Source organism: Fonsecaea multimorphosa (genome assembly GCF_000836435.1).
Source record: "Fonsecaea multimorphosa CBS 102226 unplaced genomic scaffold supercont1.4, whole genome shotgun sequence".
NCBI classification, from domain to species: domain Eukaryota; kingdom Fungi; phylum Ascomycota; class Eurotiomycetes; order Chaetothyriales; family Herpotrichiellaceae; genus Fonsecaea; species Fonsecaea multimorphosa.
Genome location: NW_015971638.1, coordinates 122,059 through 142,623, shown reverse-complemented (window position 1 = coordinate 142,623; position 20,565 = coordinate 122,059). Strand labels below are relative to the sequence as shown.

Here is a 20,565-nt window from a genome sequence, read left to right as displayed (position 1 = left end):
GGAACACTTGACAAGACCCAGTCGCACGACACATGGCGGGAACGAAGCGGGTGGCACGGCAACAAGACTGAAACCCAGGGGGGAGACAGAGAGCCGAACAATGCTATTGTTTGTAATTGACAGACGCACCTTGGACCTATGTGGTTTGTCTGTACTACAGGTCTCTGTTCTCTCGAAACCCTTTTCCAGAGACATACCAGTCCAAATATAGTACAAAATATCCATTGTACACAAAACCTGCGAATACCGCCCGGCTATCCCGTCTTCCTCCTCCTCCAACTCGAATGCATCGTGGGATCCTTCCCGATCCTATCCCACTCCCTCGCCGCCTCCGCCTCGGGCCCGTACTTTAAGCGCGTCGCCCCTGCTGCCAGCTTCGCATACTTCTTGGCGCCGTTGGCGCTCCCCGCGGCGTTGTACGTCAGCGCGGCATGCCCATACGCGTCGTCGAGGAACGCGTCCAGCCCTTCCTGGATGTACAAGCCCACCAGCATCTCGGCCTTTTTCACCGACGCGGTCGAGTTGTGCGTCCACTGCGACAAGGCCCACTGCAAGGCGATCATGTCCTCGGTCGCTTTGTCCGAGTCCTCGAGCGGGCGGTGAGCCGAGTGCGTGCAGCGAGGGCACGTGCATGTGAATTGGAATGTCGATTGGAGGTACGATTGTCGGTCGGCGTAAAGGCGCAGGGGCGGCGCGTAGGAGATGGTGATTTCTTCATCTTGGGCGATTGGGCGTACGGCGTGCACGAAGTGTGTGAGGAATCCTGGAGATAAGTAGTATTGTGCGCTGGTTTTGATCAGTTTTTGGTCTGTCGCTGCAGAGAGAGAGAGAGAGAGAGAGAGAGAGAGAGAGAGAGAGAGAGAGAGAGAGAGAAACTTACTTTGGCGCACACGCATGGTTCATCCTCGACGCCTCGGGAAACACGGCCAAATGCATCTGGCCCGCGACCTGCATCTCAAAGGCGTTGGCCTTCACCACGTCCTGGACCACGACACTCGGCTCGCCGTAGATCTTTGCCAAGCCGAGATACTGGTCCCGGCTGGCTGGGGGAAGTTGGTCCACGGCCACTCGCAAGAATCTCTCGCGCTCCGAGGTCGAAAGGACGTTCTCCATGTGCGCGAGCAGGTACGGCGTGTATGCCGTGACGAGGTCGCCGCGTTGCAGGGCGCGGGAGGCAAGCATGCCCATTCCCTTTCCTGGGATCGACGTCGTGTACCATGGCCGGTTGGCGTCCGCGTTGCTGTCTTCCGGCGGGTTGATCCCGTGGGAGGAGAGGGCAGAAGGGTCCTGGAAGGGTAAGAGCGAGGCGAACTCTTGCGCAATGCCGGGCGTCGTGAATATCGATATGCCTCGGCCGTTGCCGAATGTTGCGTCGGTGTACACGCACAGTTGGTCGCCCAGCGTGTCCAAGTAGTCGGTACAGACCGGTTCATGGGACCATGGACCTCGAAAATGATCCGTTCTGTAGGCATGTTCTTCATCGTTGGAAGAAGCAACGGCAGAGTCGTCGGCGGTATGGGGTTCCGCTTGACCTGATCCGCGGAGAAGCCTATCGCCAAGCGTGCTGTCACCGGCCTCGACAGCACTGTCGCTCTTCTGGATAGTTGACCATTCTTCCCATGCCGAGGGCGCTTCCAGCGCGCTTGCGGTCAGAAAGCATAGAGTCGTCAATACGGAGGCCAGCTCGGTTTTCATCTTGGCACGCAACAACACAAACAATTAAACAAACAGGATTAAGAATAGAGGGAGGAATGGAGAATAAACAGGACAGCATACAAAGGAGAGTCAGAATGAGAGCAGCAGCAGCAAAAGATTCCCGTTGGCAAGCAGTCCAGTTGTGGTTAAAGTGAGCATCTTGGAAACATGAAACGCCGTTGGCCCTGAATAGCGTTTCAGGTTGCTTCAATCCTTGGACTCACTGCTCGAATGGCGTCCTACAGGAAGAAGAGGGGAAAGATACCTACCTAGGTAGTTGTTGGTCATTGTTAAGCTGATTGAACAGGAAGGGTATGATTGCTGATGAGATGAGGTCTTCTTTGCTCCAAGAATGGAAGTTGAGGCCAGGGACATTTATATGGCGGGAAGTTTAATGAAATGTGGAATGGCACGCCTAGCAGGTCAAACTACAAAATGGAGTTGCAGCGCCTGCAACTATCATTCTTCTAACCAGGACATTCGTTGCAGATATTCCGTACATCAAGTTGGCATCAATGGCAAAATGTCCTTAGAGACTGTGCCAGGAGGGCCAAGCCGCAGTCAAGTCCTCCATGGATCCCTTTCCCGTAGTATACATCTACCCGCGGGAACACTACGTGCTTCTCTAGTCTTGTCCGTAGCTGCAATTTTTGCGCAGTAGTCAATACATGCGGCCGCCGCTCGCAACATGCGTCGCCGGGGCAGAAAGAACACCTGAGGACAGCCGGCTGGATGGCACCGCGATAGTTGGCCTTCGGCTGGGATGGAGGTTCTCGAAGTCCCGACATCAAAATAGCCACTAGCCATCGCTTCAAGATGAGGCGGCCATTACAGCTGACAGCAGGGGAGATATGGACAGCCGCGGCGAGTAGCAACGTCTTCGTCCCTCTCCAATGTTGTGTAGTGGGCTCCTCTTTCAGTTGATAAAGTTGACACAGAACCCATGCAATATCAGGCTCCCAAAGACAAAGTCTGCAAACGCTCTTTCAGAACTGATTTTCGTGTTCTCCACCAGTTCTCCCGTCACACCATCGATGGTCTTGGCCGTCGACTTTTTCGCTCCCGTAGATGCCCCTGCCGGTGGTCTTTCGGAAGTCTGCATGCGCAATGAAGCGGTAAGAACAAATTGACCGACGGCGGCAGAGAAGCCGGAGAGGAAGGCGTTAAAGGGCTATATTTGCAAACGAGTCAGCGCACGTTGGCGGCCAGAAGCTAGGCGACGTACGTAATTGCCAGCTAGCACACAGTAGAGGAACTGCAAGCCGCCCACGACGACTAGCCAGGCCATGAAGACGTCCAACAGCATGGTCCGTGAAGGGGTATCTTGTAGATACTTGTTCCAGACATGGATGATGATTTCTTGTGGTGACGAGCGAGGAGACAGTGTGCTTGACTGTACAGGCTTTGTGGGAGGTGCCGGACTGGACGTGAAGGATCCTGAGGGTTTGCTGGTCTGTGTAGCTGCGGCCGGAGGTTTGGCGGCGGCAACAGGAGCAGATGTTTTGGTGGCTGGGGACTGGGCTGCAGGTTTCTTTGCCATTGTGAGGGATTGTCGGTGAGGACCGACTAATTCAACGAGGTTGGTTGGGGATGTCCGGGTGTGAGATAAGAAGTCGACCTCGTTTCTCTCCAGCGCATGTTCTATACTCGGTAGCAATTGGAAGGCAACGTGGCCGGCATCAGTCAATGCAAGGCCCTATTCGTTTTGGGAAATGGATGGATGCCGCCCTAACGATCGACAGCCTCGGGACTCTCAACCGTTCTTGCCGTTCTACCCAGCGCAAGTGCCCAGCCAAGTGCCCAGCCACGCAGCCTCGCCTCAAACACATTCGGGTGCAGTTTCACCGGCCGGAGCCTAACCGCTTTTAACTTTTCCACCCCTGAAATTTTATGCAGGTCCGTTCCTCCACCTTCAGACACATCCGCACAATGTTGTTGTTTTTGTTAGTGTTTTTGTTATGGTATTATGATGCTCGGCGCCGCTCTGAGCAATTCTCACTCCACCGAACTGACCCTGGTCCCTCAGTCAATGCCACCTTTCCCCTCTTGCAGTGGGTGCCGTTAACCTTCCCGAATGTGAGACCCTGAGACACGGCCAGTGGGTGCCAGGTGCCTGCCAGACCACTCGCAAGGGTTTCTGGACGTCTTCTGCCCCTGATCCTCGACAAGCGCCGTTTGTTATCATCGCTTCTGCCAAATGGGATGGTGCAATGCCCTGGTCTGCGCTGGTCTGCGCTGGGAGATATGACGGCTGGCATCTCGAGATCAGCACATTTGACGAAGCATGAACCTGCTCAAGCGTGGCGCTGCCATGCTCCACTCTACCTGGCCGACCTGACTTAACTGGGTATGGAGCACGTGTGTGCGGTTGGTGATAGGTAAGTTTGGTTGTGTACACAATTTTAAAAAGAGTGGGCTGGAGTGTGCATGTAGCGCTGCCGGCCTACTATTGCGCGTTGGCTGCTCCGTAGTCCCAACGGACTTGTATATCCCATGGGGACTGCTAAACTTGGTTTGTTTAGTCTCTCTTGAGTCTTGACATGGCTGGTTCATTTATCTCGGCCTCTGCCTGCGCGTGTCCTCGTCTCTTGCACAACAATATTGGTACATGCAGGACACAGCATGCGATGCTCTCTGTCTGTCGTTCTGGCCGCTGCCGCCGGCATAGCGCTCGCTGCTCCCTCTGCGCATGAGTCGAGGAATACACATCTTCGTACCCGCAACATCATTGATGGCACGAGCATCGCCGACTCATACGACTTTGTCATTGTCGGTGGAGGCTTGGCTGGGCTGGTGCTTGGTGCGCGCCTCTCAGAAGATGCGAACCATACGGTCCTTGTCCTCGAAGCTGGTAGTGACGGGGACGAGTATCGGGATCGAATAGGTGCGGTTGTTCTCGCTATTGGGAAACCCCTCAAGTTTCTAACCGACGGACAGACACACCTGCGTATGCATACTACGAATCGCTCTGGCCCACGGATCTCAATTGGGCATTTACAACAACTCCTCAACCCAATGCGAATAACTCTCAGTGCCCATGGCCTCGAGGGAAAGTCCTTGGAGGTTCGTCCCTCTTTGTTTGCCTGCGCCGAAGAGAAACTGACGCAGACTGTTACAGGCAGCTCTGCCATCAATGGAATGTACCTGAACCGGCCAGGAGAAATCGAAATAAATGCGTGGCAAGATATGCTTGGGGACATGGACGGCGCCGAGAATTGGTCTTGGGACGCCATGTTCGCCGCGATGAAGAAGAGTGAGACATTCAGTCCACCTGTCGACGCTTCAATCCAACAAGAAGCTGCTATCACCTACAACCCGGCCAGCCATGGCAGTCAAGGACCAATTCACATGTCCTACCCTGGCTTGTACGTTCTCTATATGTCACACATGGATATGAGCTGACACCACATCAGTACTATGCCTCTCGTTGGCGCGTGGTCTAGTACTGCCAATAATGCTGGTGTAGATGACACGCAAGACCCCTATGGTGGTGAGAATTGGGGCGCGTACGTCGCCACATCCGCTATCAACCCGGCCAACTGGACGCGTTCATACAGTCGCTCTGGATACCTCGATCCATTGCCACCGCGCTCCAATTACGATGTGGTCGCCAACGCTCAGGTGACCCGCATTCTCTTCAGCAATACTTCAGGAGGCAACCTCACAGCACACGCGGTCGAATATGTGCTTAATGGAGCTGGTGAGAAGCTGACTGTGGGCGTCAACAAGGAGGTGATCCTTGCTGCTGGTACTGTTGGCAGCCCAACTGTTCTGCTGTACAGCGGTGTCGGGCCGAAGGATGTCCTGGATGCCGCCGGAGTTACCGTTGTGTCTGAGCTTCCAGGTGTCGGCCAGCATCTTCAAGATCACATAGTAAGTTCCGTTGCCATCCATCATCAGCGACTCTTGCTAACTGGAACAGAGTGTCACTGTAACATGGAGTACCGACGCGCAGACTGCGGGCACTATATATGAAGCCAATGGAACCGAATCGGTAGGGAGATTGATCCTGGACAGCTCGAAGGTCGTTTTCTAACTGTTACAGACCAACCCTGCTTTCTTGTCATACGTCAACAGTGCGACCGCCTACGTGAATTCCTCGGTCCTGTTTGGCAATGGAGTCAGTGGCCTGCAGAGCAGCATCTTGGGCGAAATTGACTCGTACATTCCGGACACGAGTTCTGACACGAGCGTCATTTCCGGCTACAAGACGATCTACAGCGCAACCGCAAATACCATTCTCACCAGTCCAATCGGACTAATAGAGCTGGTGATTGGTCTGAGTACTAACGGTTCCATCCAAATCGGAGCCAATCTCCAGCACCCATTCAGTCACGGTCAGATCTCCATCAATTCCTCGGATCCGCTGGACTATCCGGTCATCAATCCCAATTATCTGAATCATCCTGCCGGTATGTTTGTTGCTTGTATGCCCAAAACGAACGAGTGCCTCGGAGACTGACTGCTCCCAGATGTTGAGATCCTCCGCGAGGGCGTCAAGCTCGCCCGAGTCCTGGGTGAAACCGAGCCGTTAGCCGGCAACATGATTGAAGAAACGTGGCCTGGTTCAGATGTTCAGACCGACGAGGAGTGGGAGGACTGGCTCCGCGGAGAGGTGTTTACCGAATTCCACCCGTCGTCCAGCTGTGCAATGCTGCCTCTCGAGCAAGGTGGTGTGGTGGATGCAAATCTCCGAGTCTACGGGCTTTCGAACGTCCGTGTCGCCGACGCCAGCGTCCCGCCCATTGCTTTCTCAGCGCATCTTATGAGCTCCACCTATGGACTGGCTGAACAGGCCAGCACCATTATCCGCAATTTCTACGACCAAACTACATCGTCAACGAAGCACCATAACTCCACAACAAACAGCACTGGCTCAAGCAACAGTCAGGCTTCAAGTAACGGCAATGGAACCGCCATCTTGAACACCACCAACACCCCTCCCACGATCAATGCCAGCAGTTCGGCCAACACCAATAGCAACGGTGCTGCTTCCTTGAGCTGCTGGCCTCTTTCGACCGTGGCCTTGCTGTGCATGGCCATTGAATTTCTACTTTGATGACACATATTTATGCATATAGACAGGTGTTCACGACGGGTCCGGGAATAGCCTTGTGGTAATCATAATTTCTAATTTTCAGGTTCCGTGCTCGGGAGATGGAGGTCCATGGATTGCACAATACTCCTTGGGAGTCTAGAGTGCTCATAACGAACGGCGTTGGCTGAGTTGGTTCCGTTGGGCCTTGAGTCAGACTAGAACTCGGCGGGCGGAAGACATGGCATGTTCTGGGGGCTCTAGCTGAATAGGTCTCATTGAACTGGAAGGAATCCCATCGACAAAGAGCATTATGTTATGGGCGCTCTTGAGGACTGATTCGAGTTCAGTTTAAGTCTTAAGCAGTGCCCTGAAGCACTCGTGATGTGCACCACCAAATTTCTCCTGCAAGGAATTGCCCCAGCATCGTACCATAACGGTCATGGCTGCACCCACCTTGCAGACGTTTGTTTCCCAGCATCTACTCAACCTCATCGAGACACACCCTCGATACCAGACTACAGTAATCGTATGCCAATCTCTCTTGGCCCTCTTACCCTACATATTCGCCACGAGAGCCGTCGGAAGGAAAATGTGGAGAATCTTGGAGCTGTCCGGAGGACTTTGATAGGGGCCATGGAAAGCGCCGTCCGCCAACGTCCATCGTTTTTGCTTTCTGTTGCATTGGCTTGGTTTACAACAATGTTCTTCCTGTCAGCGGCTACAGTATAACTTAGTTTAAAGCCAACCCCTCTCTGTGAAAGCCCACGAAATGGGCCGCATTTCCATGCACCAAGAGTTCCGTAGACACCCACCCCTGACACTCAGCAGTGGCTAGTAGCTTGATAGGCCCGATATATATCGATGAACAACTGCGACAAAGTTTGGAGAGCAGAAATGAGGAATGCGATTCATCAAAATACGATCACTGAATATAAACCGTGGTGGGAAAGGGGGTGAGTTATCAATTTCCACGCACCACCTTTCCTCAGCCTTTCCCAACTTTCCAACAGAAGCTGTGTGTGTTTGAAGCATCGAAATTGCAGATTTTAATGTTCAAAAACGGCATTTCCAAACATCAAGAGATGACCATATCTCAACTTCTTTAACTTTTGCAAGAGTGTTAGATTCTAAGAAAATGCTTTTTCAAAAACTCGAGCTGACCTCTGGCGTTGGCGTCAAATATTTCTCCGTCATAGGCATCAAAATGCCCTCCAGGGATAAATTGCAGCTCCTTGGGCTCACGGGCCCGCGAGTAGGCCTCCAATACCATGTCGGGGGGAGTCAGATTGTCATCCAAGGCCAGGGTGACAAGAAGCGGTGTTGGCGAGATGCGATGGATGTGGGCGGAAGGGTAATATTCACGGAGCGCTTCCAGACTCTTGACTGTCACGTTGTTTCTGCATTTCCCGAGCAGTTTCCTGTCCCACTCGGTGAAGAAATCATAGCAGTCTCTGGTGGGGAACACTTGAGGTTTGTGCGGGTCGGCGTCGATAATGGGGATTCTACCGGGTTCTTCTCCTGCGCCGCGGGCGAGACGATCTGGAGGGAAAGAAATGAGTATTGATCTGCAGGAACCGATTTGCGGAAATGTTGTCTCGGAAACCGAAATTTGAGTGTGAAAAAAAAAAGACAAAAAAAAAAGACTAGACTTACCTTTTTCCAAAGCTTTGTTGATCTGTTTAATCTCGTCGTCACGATGGAAGCGGTGGAAACTCGCCCATCCATCTGTCACCGGGACCTGTACCAGCACCACCTTGACTCTTCTATCCACTGCTCCGACCCATAGACAGTGAGCGCCGCTGTATGAGCTTCCCCAGATGCCTATCTTGTCCTTGTTGACATCGGGCCTTAGTTGTGCGTATGTGATGGCATCCGAGAGATCGCTCGTCTGTTGCGCAGGCAGGATCTCGGAGCGAGGCTGGCCTTCTTTGGTGTCGCTTTCGCCAAACCCTCGGTGGTCGTAAACGAGACATGATACTGCAAGGTTGGACACAAAGTATTGCGCAAACTTGTCCAGGCCCATTTCTTTGAGCACTGCCCATCCGCCGGACATGATGATGCACGGGAGAGGTTCTGATGAGGCATGCTGGGGCTTGAAGAACCAGCCACGAAGGGTTACCGCGTCCGAGGTCTGGAACGCAACGTCTTCTCGTGCCATGGTTGATATGGAAAATGGTCTTGAGCCGCAGAGGAGAATGAGTACGCTACTCAGAGGTCGATAAACATTCCAAGGCCAGATCTTGTATGAACTGGTATTGCTCTTTATCAATAGAAAGTAGGGGCGAAGCGTTATTGGGATATTCTTCTTCGAAATGAACTCCCTTTGTCCTGATAGTAGCCTCCTTTAATGATCCCCCAGGCTGCTGGTCGCAACACATACCGACTCTAGGCTGTAGCTCGTGGATTAACTACCGTGAGATCCATCCGAGAGTCTTTGGTCGTCTTCGCCCATGACAAGCTGTGGGGACGGGGGATCGCATGACCCCGCGTTTGGGGATAGTCCCAAAATTTGTATTTGGAATTTTGGCGGGGAAAAAAATAACAATATGGTTGTGAGCTTGAAGAGTCGACGTTGACGACTCAATATCAATTCGAGGAGCTTTGTGACGCGGATATTAGCTAACCTGAGATAGTACTAAGTCGGCTTTATATCGCAAGACAATCCTTGCAGGACTGATTTATAACTAGTAAGCAGTTCGGACGCATCTTCTGTTCCGTTGATGTGAAGTGGATGGGCTGCCAGTTGTTTCCGGTAAAACACCACGTGTGCTTATTGGCCAATTCTAGAAAAACCCTCCAAGGGGTCTGCCAGCCCATAGTTATGGTCCTTATGCATCTTCAAGGACATTTTTTTTTCTTGACCCAAATCATTTCTACCATGAGTCTGCAAAGGTTCCCACCCCACTACTTTGGCCCCGGGGTCCCCAGTTTTGTCGCGTCTCAACAGGTCTGGAGGTTTGAAGTCCCGGGCTCTCCCTCGGTTGTTGTTGCCAGGAGTGCCGTCAGGGCCGCTTTTCTAGCCCCATTTCGTTCTTTGCATGGGCATGCCCAGCAATTTTTTTTCTTTCGACTGTAACTCACCACGTATTGCGCTCAATCGCTGCTACAGTGACCTGCAAAATTGGCGTCACCTTGGATGAGCGCGGGGATCTATGAGAACAATGTTGATGGTATCCATTCCTGCTGTAAGCCTTCCCATTTATAGTTAAGCTTGCGTCTTTCCCAAGAACCAATTATATGATGATACTACTAGGTAGTTATCCATCAGAGTTTCGGTTATACGTATCACCTGTTTCCTCTCCACAGCGGTGTGACGTTCTCTATTATCCCGTTTCGGACAATGTAGCCTTCGTAAGATCGGATCATAACGAAAGTCGCATCGACCTCGCTTCTTGCTCGAGCGCTGTCGAGCAATCTGCAAAGGACTATGGTGGTATCGAGACCCACAGATGCGCAATCAGCCGCACCACGATCTCGCACAGTTGCTTTACAACTACTGCCGCAATCTCGTGCCGTTTCTTTATAACTACTGCCGCACTCCTGTGCCGTTTCCTTTAAACTTCTGTTTGTTTCTATTCCAAGTACCTCTACAGTACTATTTATTCCCGCGCTAGACTAGGATACCGCTCTCCTTTGTTACAGCGGCACCGGCTAGTCAAGGTCGATTTCATGCTTAGGAACGACATCAATGGTGTCTTCGGTATGAGAAGCCCCTCCTTTTGATAGCCTCTCGTTCTCGAGCTCGGCAATCCTGCGGCCAGCGCCATGTGTTTCCGTGGCGGCGAACTTGCGTGCTGAGACGTGGTTGTGGAAGAGCTCGTCGAGTTCCTCGAGACTTCGGTGCTATAGGGTGAAAGAAAAACTATCAGCCATACGTGTCACATCAATAGGGGGGGCCAGAAGGGTCGTAGGCTCACTGCAATCTCCGGCACCCTGAAATAAGCATAAAACGTGGCGATGACGCTGATACCGCCAAAGAGCCAGCCAATGTTGACACCGATATCGTTCAGCAAGTATGGGACACAGAACGCCACGAGCCAAGCGGCCACCACGCTAGAAACATCACATGGGTTAGCGGAAGACTCTCGCTCAAGTCATCGCGAGAGAAAGAAAATGGCTACGTACTTGACGGTGCTACTGAATGCCATTGTCTTTTCTCGAAGCGCACCGGTACCGATCTCAGATGCGATCTGCGCGAGAACCACACGTTAGTAAAGACCACAAGGTTTCCAGTCCAGGGATACCGAGAACTTACCACATAAGCCAGTGGTGCCCAGGTGCTGCGTGACGGACGGATTAGCGATTACGAATCCTGACAAGCTGCACACCACTTACCCCGAGAAGAAGAAGTTGAATAACATCACACAAGCGACCAGGCCATGTCCATCTGCCACGGTAGGGTTCTTGATCTGGCCAATGCCAGCCATGGAGAACAGAAAGACAGCCTGCCCGATGGCACCAATGATGAGCATGTTGCGTCGGCCGACAGTGTCGAAAAGGCACATTCCAATAGCCACACCGGCCCAAGCCACGGTCGAGGAGGCAATATTGTACTTGAAAGCGTTGGCGCCGAGGCCGACCGTCTTGTAGAACCGGGGTGAGTATTGCGACACGAACCCTTGGCCAGTAAACTGCTGCAAGATGAAGACAATCGTGGCAATTTCGGTCCGTCGGAGGTTGGTGCCCCGGAAAAGGTCCAGCCAGGGGCCCTTTTCGGTTTCTTGCTGCATGGCCTCTTGAATCGCATCCGCTTCTTCTTTGCACGCGCCCGCGGCAACATCTTCCTTGGGTCGAACTCGCTCGAGGGTTTTGATAGCTTCGTCCTTCCTCCCCTTGAAGATGAGCCATCTTGGTCCCGCGGGCAGAAAAGGAGGCGTGAAGACAAGGATCAGAGGAACAATGGCCTGGATGGAGACGGGGATGATCCATCCCTTGGAAGTTGTCGTGGTGGAGAAGTTGTTGTTGACTCCGGCTGCCATGATCTGCCCAAACTGAATGAAGAGCTGGATGGATCCCACAACGGCACCACGTAGGGATCCCGGAACAATCTCAGACTGATAGGTTGTGGACGTGTTCTCAGCTAAGCCAACGCTGTAGTAGACGACGATTCTGCCAATCACGAATTGCGACACCTTGTGCGCTGTGCATTCGAGAATGACGCCGATAAAGCTGATGAGACAGAGAACCCAGATGGTATATCGATGTCCGATCCGCTCGATATATAACGGGGCCGTTAAAGTCCCGCAGAATTTACCGGCGAAGGCGACGGAGGAGATAAATGAAGCTCGTGAGGCCGAGAGGGCGTACGAGCCATCGGTGCCGCTCGGTGTACCGAACTGACGTTCGAAGGCCGGAATGCTTTGCACTCCTGCGAAACTGGTCGTGTCAAAGCCGAACAGCATGTTGAGCATTGCCGTGACAAAGCTGCAGAAGAAAAGGGGCCAAGTCATCTTTGCAAGGACAGACCGGAAGCCCCCAGCCTTTACCACTGCACCTCTCGCCATGGCGCTTGTAAAGAGGATCAGTGGCCGAGAAATTTCTGGTCAAAAGAATGTAACGATTGATATCTCGGTGCTCTTTGTGAGAAAAATGAGAGACACGGTCCAAGCAGGAGTATATAAGCCCGGCGGGTTGAGGTTAAGCCCATACGTGAGTGCTCTATACTTTCCGTGGCAGGTCTGTCGCTGGGAGATATTCGTCTACTCCACCTCCCCATATGTGGCATGGCTAACACGTTTCAAGTGGAGGGAATCGCATAATTGTCGTGGAGAGGCGTCCATCCGGAGATCGTTGCGACGTACGCGACCTAGATTCCTCATTCTGGAGAATGATGACACCACCGGAGATTGAGCCGAGTTACGCGACGTAGATTTTCCGCCGGACTTATTGGCGACATACGCGACAGGAGACCAGCAAGAGCCAGTATGCTTGCTTCTGATGGGGATACAATCTGGACCCAGGCCACAGCATCCTATGAACTTGACTGCTGTACATGCAGGAACACCGTTGGATCCATTGACTCCGTCCGCCGATTCGCCGGTTGATGGCCACGTTGACCTGAATAAGGTCCTGCCTAGCTCAAGGGCACGATAGCATATATCCCTTGAGATACAGCCTTGAACTCGACCTTTGCTTCAAACCCTACTACAGCGGCCAAGTTTCTGCGAGAGACTGAGACAAAATGGGTTCCATGAAGCGCCCAAATTTTCTGGTCATCCTGGCCGATGGTAAGTGCTCATATATGTTTTGCAGCGCGAGTTGATGCTGAAAGGCATAAACTAGACCTCGGATACAGCGATATTGGTTGTTTTGGAGGCGAGATACGGACTCCCAACATCGATGCTTTGGCGAAGAATGGTGCCCGCTTCACTGACTGTAAGTAACATCCATATGTTGGAAGAGGATGCTAAACCGTCTTTGAAGACTACACAGCAAGCGCTTGCAGTCCAACACGTGCCATGTTGATGAGCGGAACAGACAACCACATAGCTGGAGTGGGTGTCATGAGTGAGCAGAAGGGGCGTGATCCTGAGAGATGGAACGTTCCTGGCCACGAAGGGTTCTTGAAGTGAGTCGTCCCATGATATGCTTTATCGCCACTGAGATCTGATGGGACGTTCTTCGCTTTTCAGCCATGATGTAGCTGCAGTGTCCGAGATCTTGCAGGAAGCTGGTTATCACACCTTGATCAGCGGCAAGTGGCATCTGGGTTTGCGTCCAGAGAACAATCCAGCAGCGCGAGGCTTTGACCGGTCGTTCTCCTTGCTGCCCGGCGCTTCCAACCACTATGGGTGGGAGCCTCAGTTTGGCAAAGACTATCTCAATTTTTTCGTCCGCATTCCGGTCCTTGTAAGTCTGCATTTCCTCGATTTGAGGCATGAATCGATTGCTAAGCCGTGGTTAGTACACAGAACAAGGGAAACGCTACGAAATGTGAGTTCTTCACCTCTCGAAGGGCAGCGGTGCTCTGAACGAGCGCCATAGGAAACCTTTGTGCTGACCGGACAACAAAGAACTCCAAATTTGACCCATGACAAGAAAGGATTCTTTTCATCGGACTTTTACACCGACAATCTCATCAACTATCTAGAAGAACGGAGCGAGGAGAACAAATCGAAGCCGTTCTTCGCATATTTGCCATTTTCGGCGCCTCATTGGCCTTTGCAATGCTCCAAGGAGGACCGTGATCGGTACAAAGGTGTGTATGACGATGGCCCGGATGCTCTCCGTCTGCGACGCCTGGAAAGACTCAAACATTTGGGTCTGGTGCCGAAGAATGTCAAGCCTCATGAAGTTGTGACGCCTCTTGGTAATCCTGAGTGGGAGGAGATGACCGAGTATGAGCGCAAATGCTCTGCTCGCAGCATGGAGTGTTTTGCGGGCATGGTGGACAATATCGATCAAAATGTCGGCAAGATAGTCGAGTACCTCAAGAAGATCGGAGAATTCGAGAACACCTTTATCATTTTCCAGAGCGACAACGGTGCAGAAGGAGCGACGTATGAAGCGTTGCCGACAATGGGCGCAGATCTCATGCGTGTCATCAATGCCTACTATGACAATTCCTTGGACAACATCGGAAATGCAACGTCTTTCGCCTGGTATGGCACCCGGTGGGCGCAGGCTTCGACAGCGCCGTCGAGACTGTTCAAGATGTACACTACCGAGGGTGGTATAAAAGTTCCATTTGTCGTCCACTACCCAGGTTTCGCAAAAGAGCGTCAAAACGGTGCTCTCATCCGTGCGTTCTCCAGTGTGATGGACATCTGCCCTACAATCCTCGACCTTGCGGGTGTTCAGCATCCAGCGGCGGATGGCAAACCAGGAGAATTCAAGGGTCGAAGAGTCTTCCCGATGAGAGGGAAGTCTTGGGTACGTATCACCGCTAGATGGATCGCAACCACGTCGCTGATTTCCATACCAGGTTCCCTTCATGACAAGCACAGGGTCCAGCAATGACGCCCTTGACACAATCCACGATTCAAATAGCAGCATGGGCTGGGAGCTGTTCGGACGGGCCGCCATTAGGAAAGGCAACTGGAAGCTTGTGCATATCGAACCAAAATTCGGTGGCCGTGAGGACGGCAAGTGGCAACTGTATGACCTCTCTACAGACAAAGGTGAGATTGAGGACCTGTCCGAATCGAGACCGGAGATTGTGGAGGAGCTGCTGCAGATATGGGAGAAATATAAAGCAGAGACCGGAGTGGTGTGGGGTCAACCGATACGCTATGTCGGAGAAGAATGGGATGGCAACGCCGAAGAAGGTATCATCGGCGGCGACGCCATCACGCAAACCACAGCCTGGATGAAGGTCAGGAAAGGCGAGGCGCCACCATCAAGGCGTGTTTAAGTGCAGAAGCGTAATTCATCAGGCACCGCTTGATAGCATGTCAATAGAAGCCAATGTCCTCAAACGGGGCCTGTGTGTCGACCGGATTTTCGCCCCAGTTGAAGTCAATGTTTGCCCATTCATCGAATTGAGCCATCGCCCAGTCTATATCGTACAGACCATTGCCCCAGTCTGCTGCCAGGCGAAGCGTGTCAGGGCTAATGCCTTGTTCGGTGTCCTCGTAGTCCGTTTGCAGAGGCATATGGGGAATATTTGAGGAATTTCCATCAGCATTCTGCGCCTCAGGAGGGAGGATATTATTTTCTTTCGTTGCCGAATTCGTTATCTGAAGTTTGGAAACCGAAGAAGTTGGCATTCTCGAGGCTTCCAAGTCATCGGCTGCACGGCTCTTTGCAACCTCCCCAAAGGTGCCGTACAGATTCAAAGTAGGGGACCCTTGCCGTGAAGGAGGATGTGTTGGGTTGCCAGACACTGAACTCACGAAATCAGGCAGGTCCAGGAAAAACCCGTGCAAGCGAGCAAGTTTATTTGCAGCAAAGAGCAGCTTTTGTATAGGCTTGGACCATCGAGCAGTCCTCGCCGCACACTGCACACAGAGCTGTAAATCTTCTGCCACGGAAGGTGGTAAGAGTGGCGAAGGGTTTCCAACCGTATTTTGTCCCTCGACTGAGATGATTCTGATGGCTAGACAGCTGCAAATTGCGATGAATGGATCATGTTCCGTCGTAGTATCTTCCAAAAATTGCCGCACCACCTTGATTATGTTGAGACCATTTTCAACCCGGCCCCGTTTACATAAATCGATAAAATGTTCAGGTGGCGCGGACAATGCCCTTCTCACTGGTGTTCTCGCTTGGATCCCGATTCTGAACAGGTCCGCGGAAGCTGCAAAGTACATGATGTGTAGCGTGTAAAGCGGAATTGGAGAGTGGTCTGTGAAGTGTTTCATTTTGACCGTGAGTTGGAGTTCGCCAGGCAGAGCCGCATAGAAGTGGTCGAGCTTTTGCTGTAGGTCGTGGAAGGGCGAGTCCGCTAGCCAGGGGGGAGAGTCTATAAGCGGTTCATTGCCATGGACGTCAGAATTTACATATTGGAGTATTTTCATCCGCAACACGGCCATCTTGATCAGGTATGCAGATATGCTAGGGCAAGTATTGGAAGCGGGGACAGGCATCGGGTTCCGATCAGACCAGAGCTCCGCTAAGGTCGGCTGGGCAGGACCAGTGCCACTCCTGCGTTGATAGCACGACTCATCCGACGGTAGTCTAGCTTGTATAGCAAAAGGATCCATGGCGGAATATAGTCGCCGAGTTCCCGCATCTGGTACTGATTCCATGATGAAGCAGCTCCATATGAGGCGACGGCGTGTTTCCAGCACTGATGGAGGCAGAACCGTGTCTGTCTGTACAGGACGTTCTGTCGGTTCCAAGTGTAGGTCAAGCGCAAATGCCAGTCTGATTGCCAGTGCTGACAGGAAAAAGGAGCTCAAGACTGAACCCCGGTGCCATTCGTAACGTTGCAAGAGCAGCAGTGTTTGTAGATTTACAGTTGACATACGTCGAAAGATCTGAGGAAGAATCAATCCGCGACATTCGTCGGCCCAGCGGTCCGATGAAGTGGCGCTGGGATCCAAGGAGCGCAGGCCCGTGGCAAGAACAATCAAAAGGAGGCTGTGCGAGACAAGGCCGTTTTCGAGCATAGCCATAAATGTAGGGCGATGCAGTATTGCAGAGAAACAGAAGTTATGAGGACCCTCAAAGTACGCCTCGAGGATGGAAGCCATCTGCCGACGATCGGGAAGTGGATCTTTGACAATATTATCAGTGTCCGCCGCGTCCGCTCGCATTGCTCGCGGAGCGGCCTTTGAGTCGCGGGGCGGAAGATTGCAGCGTGTGTGAGATGTCAAACATTGCTGACAATTGCTGCTATCGTCCACGACACGGCATCGAAGCTGTAGAAGCAGAGTCAGTGTTGTCACCGTGTATAGGTAGCCGAACGGGGGCATCATGCCTTTTTCTCGCGGCATCTTGAGCACGCTCGATGTCTGCGTGAGCGTTGAGAAGCACCTTGCAAAGAAGGCCCGCTGGCCGAGTCCCATACACATTGAAGATTCAGGCGCGAACAATTGTCGCAGGCATCACGATGCTCGTCACATTTGACCTGGTGAACGTCAATAGGGACGTGCGCTAAGCTTGCTGGGGACTGACCTTTCGTATTCGACACGTACGGCACCCGCGCCGTGAACGCTGCCTCACTGCTTTCAAGGGCGCCGAAGGATTCAAGGGCGTGTCGGAGGTATCCATAGCAACCCAGTCGGTGGTCAGGTCAGTTTGTATAGCAGCATCTGGCGCACATTCCAGAGTGATTGACTGCGAGACCGGCACACAATAGAGCCATCTGTCTACCTACGGAGCTACGCAGGCTCCACGTGATCTACCTATTAATTACTGAACGGGGGTCTACCTTACCGTAGTAGGTAGGTACAGCGCCGCTTTTAAAGTCGCGCGCCCGCTCACCTCTTACGTTTTGCTTACCTTCACTCCCCGTTGCTCACCTGCCTTCATCCACAACCTGCTCTCGCCCTCTTCAACAGCTGTACTTGCCCTTGCGCTAACATAGACTCTCAGTCTCTGGCCGTCTAAAGTCTCCGGCTTCGGAGTGTAGTACGCGCGCTATCGGTATTCTCCCGCGCACCTGCTTAAGGACCTGGAAATTGTTCCCCCTTCAGTGCCATAAAGGGCCTCTTCTCCTAGCGCCCCTGGCCTCCACGAGAATGTGTCCCTTCCGTGTGCCTCTCTCCGTTCTCAAGTCTACTCCTTCAACGCCCTCGCGCTCACCGAACCTCTTCCCACCCTAACCACTCTCCCTCACCGGGATTGCTCGGTCGTAAAAGACACCCACGGCGGACGAGCCATGGCCAGAGGCTATAGAAGAGGCACATACAAAGAGAAGGACAAAACCCGCGAGCAAGGGATCCACAATGACACGACGGTGAAGAAGTAGGATCCTGCTCTACGTCGCTATGTTCTATACGGACCTCCTCTGTTCTATGCTTCTCTTCCTCCTCTGATGGGAGGATCCCTTGGGTGCCCAACTGGCTGATAAGCTATTTCAACGAATGTAGAGAGGGCTTATTGTGAGGAACGGCCTAGGGCGACAGGTGGAAAGCAATAGTAAGGGGGTCTAATGTATTTTAAGTGTCCCTTGTGACCGTTCCTGCAGCAATTTTTGTATCTTGTCCCAAGACTCCCTTGCACGCTTAGCCCAGACATCTGGGGTCGAGTTTTCTCCGTTCATACTTCGGTGGAATACTTCCATGCTCACCCACCCTGTGTATCTGCTTTCAACCAGCCATGCGGACAGAATCTCCTCCAGTGGTAAATAAGCACCGTGTTCTGTGTCGAAAGGGGGGATCCTTCCATCCAAGCACCACGAGTGCAGCACATGCTCGTCTTCACGGTAGGCTGGATGGCCGGGCTGTATCGGAGGCCTGGCCTGCTCGGCGTCGCTGATCTGTATGTAGAAGATTTTGTCGGTCGGGCAGGCGTCTCGGAATCTTTGGAGCGAAGCACGCAGCGCCGTGTCACCGCCCGGTCTTCTGCCGCAAAGAGTCGTGGGATCTGCCCATAGTCTGGCGACCACATGATAGGTGTCCAGACAGAGACCAAAATTTGGGCGGTCTACTAGTTGCACCATGTGAAGCGACTCCTCCCAGTCAGCGACATGTTTACCCCACGCAATCGCCTCGTATGCAAACGAAATGGATGGAGACTGCCGTAGGCCTAGATCGGCCAACGCCTGAAGCTCTGCGACGATGACGCCCTCGTCTCCTATAGCTTCCGCATCGAAGTTACTGGGGACTTGGATTATCGTAGTGCCCAGTCGCCGAGCGATCTCACACCACTCTCTTGCGGTTTCAAGCCGAGAAGATAATGGCGTGGGTTGGCCTTCGAAGCTGCCGAACGAGGTATAGCTTATGATAGTGAGTTGTGCATCTTTGCATAGTCGCCCGATCCCATCTGCTGCTTCGAGGCGACTTATTACGTGGGACTTTGCGAACTTGTTCAAGTCCTGGTCGAATAACTCGATGCCAGCTATTCCAAACTGCTTGGCGGCATAGATTTTGCTCTCCAGGCTGTGGCTGGGATGCCATCCCATGGAAATGGTGCCAATCGCCAGCGTCTGTTGCATTATGTCAAGAATGTCTCTGTTGTATGCAGACCATCAAGAGGTCGCGTTGAGAAGCCCAATATTGACTGATTTGGAGGAAACCGACCTTACTGATATCATAAAGCTATCGACTATCATGCAGAAAGTATTAGCCACCAGAGGTGTGGCGCTGTGTTTGTAGATGAGAAACCACTGGCTGTGACTTTAGCCAGGACTTAGCCGCAGGGGCCACCAAGGGGGACCTAGTAATGTAATCAAAAGCGACTTAAGGGAAGCCTCCTAACTTAGCTAGTAAGTAATTTCACCTTCGCTTATTTTTCCACTGGGGATAGTGACTGTCTATGGGCCTTCCATACCGGCATAGATGTGGTTGTAGGTTAACATCACTGGCCCAGCTCAAGTATGCTTGTAGCAAGACACTCTAGCATGGGCCATCGCTGCTCTCTGGCGAAAGACCTTCATCAATGCAAGTATACCAAAACCTTTCCTCTCCGGCGACTGCACTGCAACGCTGTCACGCTGAAGTAGCATTTGGAACAATCTGGAGGATTTGGACTGTGGCTCAAACTCCCCGCCTCCGAACTGTAGTTATAAACCGATCTTGCACATCCTAGACTCGTGAGAACACCCTTGGCCGGCTGAATTCCATCCGCTGACTGTCGTGGTCTGCGCATTACCTGCGCCAGCTGGGGAAGACGGCCCAGACTCCTCTCCACCATACCGCACGATTAATTTGGCAAGCCTACAGGAGGGCTAATCGCAGATGTAAGTCGCCCTTTAAGGCACAATGTGGACGCACAAAGATACTCTCGAAATGCTTACATGAGTCTAAGTAGAGAGCGACCAGCACTCGCCTATCTATAGGCACTGAGGTCCTGAGGCGCTAAGCCTCTGGATAGATGGTGGCTACCTAGTAGGTAGTTGCCTTGTGGGAGCGCCACAGACAAGTCTCAACCGGGCGGCTGCAAGAGGACAAGCGCACCGCTTGGTTATGTATTGACCCCGTTGAAGTACTGTTCCAGCAAAGTGTGCAGTCTGAGCTGTTTACGTGATATAGAGCGCCGAAGAGAGTGAAACTTGACTCTTTCTTGTCGGTATATACTGCGCGCCATGGCGGTTGGCTGGGGTGGGTAAATGTAGTAGTGGTCAAAAGTCGACCCGTCAATGTGATCATAGTTTCTGAAGATTTTTCTCTTCCAGTTGTGATGTTGGTCTCGTCGTAGAGGATCTTCTGAGGACTACAGACTTGCCATTCTTATCATAAATTAACTTTCCCCGGGGAGGCCTTTAGCCGGACGACTCCTCTGAT

General features: G+C 52.5%; 8 protein-coding genes across 8 annotated transcripts; 2 read left to right on the top strand and 6 right to left on the bottom strand.

Moving 5' to 3' along the window:
- Positions 1-254: 254 nt before the first annotated feature.
- Z520_02681 (uncharacterized protein) lies at positions 255-1,695 on the bottom strand (the record flags this gene model as incomplete). Its single annotated transcript, XM_016773194.1, has 2 exons — positions 255-786; positions 881-1,695. The coding sequence occupies 2 exons, from the start codon at positions 1,693-1,695 to the stop codon at positions 255-257; spliced, it is 1,347 nt and encodes a 448-aa protein (XP_016635251.1).
- A 916-nt stretch (positions 1,696-2,611) lies between these two features.
- Z520_02680 (uncharacterized protein) lies at positions 2,612-3,235 on the bottom strand (the record flags this gene model as incomplete). Its single annotated transcript, XM_016773193.1, has 2 exons — positions 2,612-2,866; positions 2,921-3,235. 2 exons carry the CDS (start codon positions 3,233-3,235, stop codon positions 2,612-2,614), a joined length of 570 nt encoding a protein of 189 aa, XP_016635250.1.
- Positions 3,236-4,317: 1,082 nt separating this feature from the next.
- On the top strand, positions 4,318-6,754 carry Z520_02679 (uncharacterized protein; the record flags this gene model as incomplete). The annotated part of the gene is made up of 7 exons (XM_016773192.1): positions 4,318-4,579; positions 4,633-4,762; positions 4,818-5,060; positions 5,109-5,568; positions 5,618-5,689; positions 5,741-6,107; positions 6,168-6,754. 7 exons carry the CDS (start codon positions 4,318-4,320, stop codon positions 6,752-6,754), a joined length of 2,121 nt encoding a protein of 706 aa, XP_016635249.1.
- Positions 6,755-7,853: 1,099 nt separating this feature from the next.
- Positions 7,854-8,891, bottom strand: Z520_02678 (uncharacterized protein; the record flags this gene model as incomplete). The annotated part of the gene is made up of 2 exons (XM_016773191.1): positions 7,854-8,272; positions 8,387-8,891. The coding sequence occupies 2 exons, from the start codon at positions 8,889-8,891 to the stop codon at positions 7,854-7,856; spliced, it is 924 nt and encodes a 307-aa protein (XP_016635248.1).
- Positions 8,892-10,384: 1,493 nt separating this feature from the next.
- Z520_02677 (uncharacterized protein) lies at positions 10,385-12,237 on the bottom strand (the record flags this gene model as incomplete). The annotated part of the gene is made up of 5 exons (XM_016773190.1): positions 10,385-10,576; positions 10,651-10,786; positions 10,859-10,923; positions 10,989-11,013; positions 11,069-12,237. 5 exons carry the CDS (start codon positions 12,235-12,237, stop codon positions 10,385-10,387), a joined length of 1,587 nt encoding a protein of 528 aa, XP_016635247.1.
- Positions 12,238-12,914: 677 nt separating this feature from the next.
- On the top strand, positions 12,915-15,086 carry Z520_02676 (uncharacterized protein; the record flags this gene model as incomplete). The annotated part of the gene is made up of 7 exons (XM_016773189.1): positions 12,915-12,960; positions 13,016-13,108; positions 13,157-13,301; positions 13,366-13,582; positions 13,638-13,666; positions 13,747-14,605; positions 14,658-15,086. The coding sequence occupies 7 exons, from the start codon at positions 12,915-12,917 to the stop codon at positions 15,084-15,086; spliced, it is 1,818 nt and encodes a 605-aa protein (XP_016635246.1).
- Positions 15,087-15,126: 40 nt separating this feature from the next.
- Positions 15,127-17,112, bottom strand: Z520_02675 (uncharacterized protein; the record flags this gene model as incomplete). Its single annotated transcript, XM_016773188.1, has 1 exon — positions 15,127-17,112. The coding sequence occupies one exon, from the start codon at positions 17,110-17,112 to the stop codon at positions 15,127-15,129; it is 1,986 nt and encodes a 661-aa protein (XP_016635245.1).
- A 1,157-nt stretch (positions 17,113-18,269) lies between these two features.
- On the bottom strand, positions 18,270-19,277 carry Z520_02674 (uncharacterized protein; the record flags this gene model as incomplete). Its single annotated transcript, XM_016773187.1, has 1 exon — positions 18,270-19,277. The coding sequence occupies one exon, from the start codon at positions 19,275-19,277 to the stop codon at positions 18,270-18,272; it is 1,008 nt and encodes a 335-aa protein (XP_016635244.1).
- Positions 19,278-20,565: the final 1,288 nt, after the last annotated feature.